Source organism: Montipora capricornis, chromosome 2, assembly GCF_036669925.1.
Source record: "Montipora capricornis isolate CH-2021 chromosome 2, ASM3666992v2, whole genome shotgun sequence".
Classification (NCBI taxonomy): Eukaryota; Metazoa; Cnidaria; class Anthozoa; order Scleractinia; family Acroporidae; genus Montipora; species Montipora capricornis.
Window position 1 is genome coordinate 10,199,757 of NC_090884.1, and position 7,500 is coordinate 10,207,256.

General features: G+C 39.1%; 4 protein-coding genes and 1 long non-coding RNA gene across 10 annotated transcripts in view; 3 read left to right on the forward strand and 2 right to left on the reverse strand.

The window, feature by feature from the left end:
* The window catches only part of LOC138038783 (uncharacterized), a 6,567-nt gene extending 325 nt beyond the window's left edge, over positions 1 to 6,242 (forward strand). The window contains exons 1-7 of one of the 2 annotated variants that reach the window (XM_068884826.1): positions 1 to 212; positions 425 to 676; positions 953 to 1,142; positions 2,787 to 3,024; positions 4,444 to 4,510; positions 5,597 to 5,702; positions 6,103 to 6,242. The exon at positions 1 to 212 is cut by the window's left edge and continues 217 nt beyond it. In XM_068884826.1, the coding sequence (XP_068740927.1) occupies positions 1 to 212; positions 425 to 676; positions 953 to 1,142; positions 2,787 to 2,906 (774 nt within the window). In that variant the 3' untranslated portion in view covers positions 2,907 to 3,024; positions 4,444 to 4,510; positions 5,597 to 5,702; positions 6,103 to 6,242. Of the gene's footprint in view, positions 213 to 424; positions 677 to 952; positions 1,143 to 2,786; positions 3,025 to 4,443; positions 4,511 to 4,875; positions 5,015 to 5,596; positions 5,703 to 6,102 lie in introns of those variants that run through there. The other variant, XM_068884827.1, reaches the window with a different exon arrangement.
* LOC138038793 (mucosa-associated lymphoid tissue lymphoma translocation protein 1-like) overlaps positions 1 to 7,500 on the forward strand; it is a gene marked incomplete at its 5' end in the record, with an annotated part of 207,274 nt that overhangs the window by 77,843 nt on the left and 121,931 nt on the right. The gene's annotated exons all lie outside the window — the stretch shown is intronic.
* LOC138038799 (uncharacterized) overlaps positions 1 to 7,500 on the forward strand; it is a 212,930-nt gene that overhangs the window by 50,972 nt on the left and 154,458 nt on the right. The gene's annotated exons all lie outside the window — the stretch shown is intronic.
* On the reverse strand, positions 1,829 to 6,214 carry LOC138038782 (uncharacterized). The gene is made up of 8 exons (XM_068884825.1): positions 6,081 to 6,214; positions 5,277 to 5,814; positions 4,857 to 5,070; positions 3,883 to 4,134; positions 3,617 to 3,788; positions 3,087 to 3,235; positions 2,498 to 2,695; positions 1,829 to 2,167 (listed from the first exon to the last, which is right to left on the reverse strand). Exons 1-8 carry the CDS (start codon positions 6,212 to 6,214, stop codon positions 2,031 to 2,033), a joined length of 1,794 nt encoding a protein of 597 aa, XP_068740926.1. The 3' UTR covers positions 1,829 to 2,030.
* LOC138038784 (uncharacterized) overlaps positions 7,253 to 7,500 on the reverse strand; it is a 1,225-nt gene continuing 977 nt past the window's right edge. The window contains exon 3 of the long non-coding RNA XR_011130299.1: positions 7,253 to 7,342. This is a non-coding gene — a long non-coding RNA (uncharacterized lncRNA). The remainder of the gene's footprint in view (positions 7,343 to 7,500) is intronic.

A 7,500-nucleotide genomic window follows, 5' to 3' on the forward strand; every position in this document is an offset into this window, starting at 1 on the left:
GAATCTAGTGAAAGCAGTCAAGAACAATCATCCGAGGCTTCAGAGGACAGTTTTTTTTCAGCCAACGAAGACTTCTTGCCTTACGACGAAAATATTGAGCCGATTGCCACGGAGAAAGAAGCGGCGGAATACCAGGAACAAGTAGCCCAAGAAGAAGAGGAAGACGAGATGCTCTGGAGTAGATTCTCTGGGGAAGAAGACGTCGAAAACTGGTTTGTAGTGCTCTTTATTATATTTGTGTCGCTAGTAGACAGGAAACGTTTTTTTGGGCCGGTTAACTAGTGGAAAGGCTGCCTACACATTTACACATCCACGTCACAAAATTCCACTTCCAGACATGCAACTTTATATGGGCATTGAGCTATCCACCGAAATTTGTGTGCCTTGTCATATTAATTAGATCATTTTCCCACTTTTCCCTCAGGTGCAAATGCTCCAACTGCTCGCTAGAGTTTGTTGTAAAACCTGAAGAGTGCAGATGTTGTATGGAAGTTGATCGATGCGTTGAAAAGATGGAGGAGTTAGAAAGGGAAGGTGACTGCATCATTGCACATCCCGGTTTCGATGATGTTTGTTTAAATCGTTGGGTGCTACACACTGCGGGAGTTGGTCTTAAAACAAAAACCAAAAAATCCTACACCACCATGTTGGCTCGAGGCGACACGGCCGAGCATGAGTAAGTATGTGTAACTTTATACTTTCATTATCACCCAGTTAAGACAAACAGAAAATACTAACCACTTGAGGGAAGTTATGCCTACATTTAGTTGTGAATGCAGTAACATGCATGTATATCACAAAGTGTAGACAATGTAAGATGTTTGGAATAGAAAATAATATGTACATTTACATTATTACAGTTCTGTAGCAATAAAACGATGATTACCCTTGAAACCTGAACTTCTCTGAAGTTATAGTTATAAATTTACATAGCCATATTTTATTGTCCCAGATTCCTCCGAGCTGTTGCTTACAGGCAATTTGTTAGACTAGTGTGGGAACATGTTGGAGCTTCCAACAGAGTTCCTCTTCCCTGTTGTGTTTACAACAGTATTCGTAAGACCTTTCCTACAACGGGTGAGGATTTTCAGGGCTATGAGGAAGATGATTATTGTGTATCAGTGACAAAATTGCTTAGGCCGGTAAGTACGTGTAGATTGGATACCAGGTACATTGTCAGTTACGTAATTATTATTTGGCAGGAAGGAAGATAGCCAGGTAGTGAAATTGGTCATAATTGTGATGCAATTTCCCCACAATATTTTGGCATTCATTTCATTCAGTGGACCTTCTAAGGGCCTAATTACACGAGCCAGGCTGGTCCGGCTAGCCGGGCTGCCGCGGTGTGCCAAGAACCAGGATGATGACGATGATGATGATGATGATGATAAACTTTATTTCAGTGTCAAAGCCTTCTAGCTGGCCATATAAGGCCTCCTAATAAGGGACACTAAATTAAAATACTATCAGCACTAACTAATCAATATATGAAAATGGTTGCTAAAAGTGAAAATTATTTGCAAAAATATACATCCTTAAAAATATCAGTAAAACATAGTCGAGTTATCAAATGAAAAAATACTAATTGGCTTGGCCCGGTTGTCATGTAATCACACAGTTGACTTTTATTGCATTTAACAAACATACCTAGATCCCGTCAAACTGACACCAGCTTGGCTAACCAGGCCAGCCTGGCTCATGTAATCAGGCCCTAAAACACTGATGTAGAAAGCACTCTTCACACTGTATTTGTATAATTTATGCCATGTATTCATCATAACTTGATGGGCTCACATTGATCCCCTTAAAATAATGGAACCCAATACTATTTTGTTGTTTGTCTGTCTCCAACTTTAATACAGTAGTTATATGTACATGTACCAGCAGTGCATGACAACATACACAGTGTGTACATGTAGTATTCCCCCTATTCAACATCCCCCATCCCTGATGAGCTTCTTCCATGCTTTTCTAAGAGTCCTTTTCTTGAGCCACAATACAGTGTAGGGTTTCTTATGTTGATTTGTGAACTACATGTATGTTGAATGTGTACTGCTGCATTGGCCCTTTTTATGGCCTCTTCTTGGATTTCCACACTTTCTACACATGGGTGACTTCCTTCTTTGGCCAACAACTGTGGTCTGTTGTATCTGTTGAAGTTCTGCATCTGTTTACATGTAAATGGAAAGAACACCAGAAAGTCACCATTTAACTTGAAGATATACACTTTTTAATGACCAGTACATGAGAGATATTGTTAATATTACTTTCCAGGGTGCAATAAAAGTGTACTGAAAGAAAGGGCCATTGCAGTATTCATTTGTTTGTTAGCCCTTGCTAATTCTGAAACTTGAACAGGGAAGAAGGGCCTAGAAAACACTAAAGTAGGGGCCGTTTTGGAATAAGATCATAGATGTGTGTAATAAATCTCTTACTGTCCTTTCTCAACTTTTTAATGTTTTTTATTTTATTTTTTTTGTAATTATATTTTCGATACCAGAACAGGTTGGCGGGCATAAAACTGTTTCTTTGGCTTTTCTTTGATGATAGTTGTTTTTCGCTGCTTCCTTATCCTCCTTATCAGGCAGCATGGTGTGTAGGGCCTCTGGAGTCTCCTCAGCTAGCTCATCCTGTATGCGGTTTAATACCTCCCTTGGTGTTCTAATCAGTGTAGCATACAGTTCTTCGACATAGTCTGAAAAAAACAAAGAATATGAAGGCAATACTGTTTACAAGTAAACTGTGATACGAATTTATATACTTACTTTATTGGCCACTTCCCATAGGGGCTTTTCAGGGCCAACGAAACAATCACAATAGAACAGAACCTCCAACAACAACTGGTAAGAATCCCAACTGGCCGAGACAAGCTAGTTGGCTATTTACAAGTGCAGCCGAGAAGTTGAATCAGGGACTACAGTACCAGGAAAAAGTTCAACGAGTAGTTAGAATGTGTCTTGAACCCAGGATCCAAGGATCTCAAGGCAAGCACCCTAACCACTGGACTGCAATTCCTTAAGTCAGGTATGGCAGTTGTATGCACTCAATTAAATTGGATTTGATTTTTGATGAGTTTTTTAACTTACCATAGTTCTGGGCTACTCTCACTTCTCTGACTGTTGCTTCACCTAGTTTGAATTTAGGGTAGGTCACCTTCAGCTTTGGTTTGCCCTGCTTGTCCACCTTGGGTTCCCTCGTAAGGTTATAATTAAAGTGAATAGCTGCAAGGATAGTCCTAAATAACAAAAAACTGGCAATTGTCATATAATTTATACATAATTTATGCAGAGTATGAGCATGATAATGATAAACAATAACATCAACAATACAGCAATGTAACAATAATAATAATAATAATAATAATAATAATAATAATAATAATAATAATAAATAGTAACAGCAATAATCTGCAAGGTACAAGCAGGGGCTAGATTCATGAAACCCCTGCAACTAAGGAAATATCGTGAGTATTGTTTTCTAACAATAGGCTACTGATATCAAAACCATGGGGCACTGTGTTTGTGAGAAAACAATTCTTGCATACATCATATTACTTAGAGGGGCTTCATGCGTCTGGCCCCAGTATTCTGTCTACACCATACTAGCTCTCACTGACCGGCACAACATCCCCAAGTAGGAGTATGCCAACATTTTTGGCGCAAACTGGTTGACTACTGAGTGGTAGCCCTCCAAGCAGCTGGTCTGTGCCACAGGTGATGCTTGTTTTATACCTTTCAACAATGAGTTTTGAGTGAGGGCTTCCACCAACTTCTCATATGCAACTGATCCTTTCAAATGAGAATTTTGAAGTATGTGGTTAGTGATCACTTCACAGTGATGCCGCATGCTGTCTAACCTGAAAGAGGCAATATATACATGTACCTTTGGTCATCCAAAGACGCGGGGTGGTGATTATACCATGGGCACACTTATTAAAGATCTCGTTTGGTAAATCCTTGTGTTGATTTATGATGTGATACAAGAAGGCCTTGAATTTAGCCAGTATGACATCTCCAAGCTTTGGTGTCGTTGAGGTTACTGACCAATAAAAATGCCTCACACAAGCCTTCTTCCACCTGCCAATAACCTCACAGCCTTTCTCTTTACTAAGCTTTGTTAAAAGCTTTTGGATTTCTGAAATGAAAGAGATGAGTATAGTAATAATAACTACTAAGTATTTGAATAGTCCAATTTCAATATATTACAAGTCAGCTTTACATAGCAAACCTCAGCACAGGGCTCTGAGTAATAAACCCCACAAACTCTGTAGTTATTCCCTTGTACTGAGGTCTGTAGTTATTCCGTTGTAATGAGGTCTTTTGTGTAAGGCTGAATTTTAATATCAAAATTGGTCAATTGTTAGAAAGGAAGGGCTTGTCCTTGTGAATTAAAGAAATATCCTTGTGTTGATAGTTTGCTTCATTCTTATCACCTGTCTGCTAGGATAAACAACATAAATCACAGGGGATGTTGGAAGAACATACGAAGAATCGTGTATCACGAGCCACAGGTGAGTGATTTATGAATTCTTTGAGTGCTATTCCAAAATCCAGCATGATTTGCCATGCCCGTAAACCATAGAAACTTGTGGTCTATAGCTTTTATCTAACAATTCAGATGACGCACAGAATTTCCATGAGTTTAGCAGCACAATAATGATAAACCATAGTTGATTGGTCAATCAGAGTGTGTGCATAGATTTGGTTATTATATAATGACACACAGTAGCTACATTGTATGTACTGCTGCAATACTTTATAATTATAATGATGATATTGATTAATATAATAGTATTTATATTACTAACAGTTATTAATTGATCATAATAATGAGAACACACTGTTTATTGTAATTACTTTTTCCAATGTGCCATAGGTCAAAGAAGTGGTCGATGAGTGGCTTTCCCAACTCTCTGCACTTCTTGGGACATTCCTCCCTCATCCACTTAGCTATGGACTGGTGGCGATCAGAAATGAAGGACTTAATTACCATTCCTGTTCCCAGCAAAAATGCCAAAGCCTTTTGGTGGCCCAAAAATTCCATGCCAGAACTGCTACCTGCTTCATTGGCCTGACAAATAAATGAACCAAGAGTGAAATTGATAATTATTGATAACAAAATTCTGGCCTTTGCACATATGAGGAACTAGTGGCTTCTTTAGTGGTATTACTTTTAAGTCTACAGACTGTGCATGGGCTGATTCATAAAGAATGGTGTTTCATAAAGAAGAGTGTGTTTGGGCTTATACAACCCAAATGTTTAGTTTGTGACTTTACCTGGACAAGAACAATGTGAATAATCAGGCCAATGGTACAGCAAAATATGGTATAGGTACCATATTTTGCAGAGTGGCCCATGCTATCATGTCGGCCATCACCAGCAAGCACAACCTCCTTTCCTTTTAATGACTGTAGAATGCCATCCTGATAAGAGCGCCAAAACTTCACAATGCTGGGGAAGAGAAGGTGCCGCTGATGATAGTAGTAGGTACATTCGTTGTAACAAAGCAACCCCATGTGCCTAAAAACCAGGAGTACTTTACCCACGGTTGCACCAGCACAAATAATAGCAAAGCTTAACAAAATATTTCCTGCAGGAAACTTTCCAAGCAAGTATGGTTGGCTTTTCCAAATGTATGTTCCATCACAGCTGCTGCACTTGGACACAATAGAAAGCATGGTGCCTGTTTGGGTCACACTGAGGTGAGGGTGCCTTGCTAGACACAAATGGCAGTACTGAAATAGTAACAGGAGTTTAGAGAGAAATACAATTCCTTTGGGTTCCTCCCTGAAGCTCTTTCCCTCACAATGCAACCTGTCAATGACAAGAAAATAAAAGTCCCCACTGAAATCAGTATTCTCCCATGTGCCATTGGATCAGCTGGGAAGTGGTATCAGGAGTGTCTTCTGTCAAGGGATCTATGTACCACTACTAGAATTTTACTTAAAGATCCTAACCACAACCTGCTTGTAACAGGAGGGAAGAAAACTACCATTTTTGTGTACAGTGTTTGTTAGTAACCCTCTCCCTTCCCCAGATTACATAGTGTATGTAACCATAACTATGCATGTCATACTTACCTAGGTTTGTCATATTCTTTAGTGTCATCGTCATCTCCTGTGTTTGCATATTTGCTGTCAGTTTCTTCAGGTGTCCATGGTGGGTCCTCATCAATCTCCTTTTCATTGGATTCTTGACTGGCCTCGTACTCCATATCATCACAGAATGGTTGCTCATTTAATTCATCATCATCCAGATCATCATTACTTGCTGGTGTCTGTGTATCTAAGAACACATTGATATGATAACATTGTGAAACCAAAAAATTAACTAAGTTCGCAACGTTTCCTTATGAACACGTATATTAACTCTAGATTTGTCAGTAATGCACATTCTAAGAATTGGACACCACTACTTTTGAAGCTGATACATGTCCATGCACTGTGAATGGGGACTTTCATAAAAACAGAGTCAGAAAAAATAACGTGAACCCTTTCCAAAAGAGTTATTCAGTCCATTTCACCTGTACCAGTTGAACCCTTTAATTTCTCTGGTGATTGATTCAGTTCTAGGAAGGTCTTTGCCCACTCTGACTGGTTAGCAATGATCTTCTGGCTCAATTCCTCCACTTTAGATTCCATACTTTTTAGTTTCCGCTGAAGTTTCTTCTTGTCCTTCTTTAATTTTTCACACTTAGCACAAGGAGTTGCATTCTTGAGGGTTTCTTTGGGTGTCTGTGATGCAAAACATTATACAGAAAAAGCAATGTCCCACCATATAACGTAACTAAAGCACAGCGCGTGCTCTTATTGGTTAATTCAGCGTGTACTATTTGCTCATGGGTGTGCGCTGCTGACCTACGCAAGAACTAAAGCAAAGCGCACGCTTTATGATGTAGCTCAATAAATAGACCTCTGTTATTTCAATGTGTCAATGTTATGTTATAAAACAAATGGTAAACGCCATAGCGTGTAGTATTGAGTTATGGACGCACTTGGGAGGTTTGCTAAGCACTCAAAGAAGGTAGAGTCGCACTCGGCTATCGCCTCGTGCGACTCTTACGCTTCTTTCGTGCTTAGCAACCTCCCGCGTGCATCCATAACTCAATACTACACACTATGGCGTTTACCATTTGTTAATAGTACCCAACTTGTACAAATATTGCTTATGGTTTTGCACTTAAAAGTAATGTTATAGGAAACTTATGTAAACATTACATGTACTGCCAGTTCTCTTCAGTACTTACTTTCTTGAGAGAATTCGAGCTTTCCTCTACAACAGTTGAATCATGGTGTGTGAAGGTACTTGAAACAATACGAGTTGATGTTGTAGGTGGGGTACACTAAGGAAAGATAGCACTCTGTAAATACATGAAAATAATCCAGATTTTATATTTCCTGCAAATTATTTATGGTCACCTGATTCTCAGTCTTATTCCTGGAAAATTAAAGATAAAAATATATATCTTTTCTAAAATATAACCAAACCTAACCCCTTGCT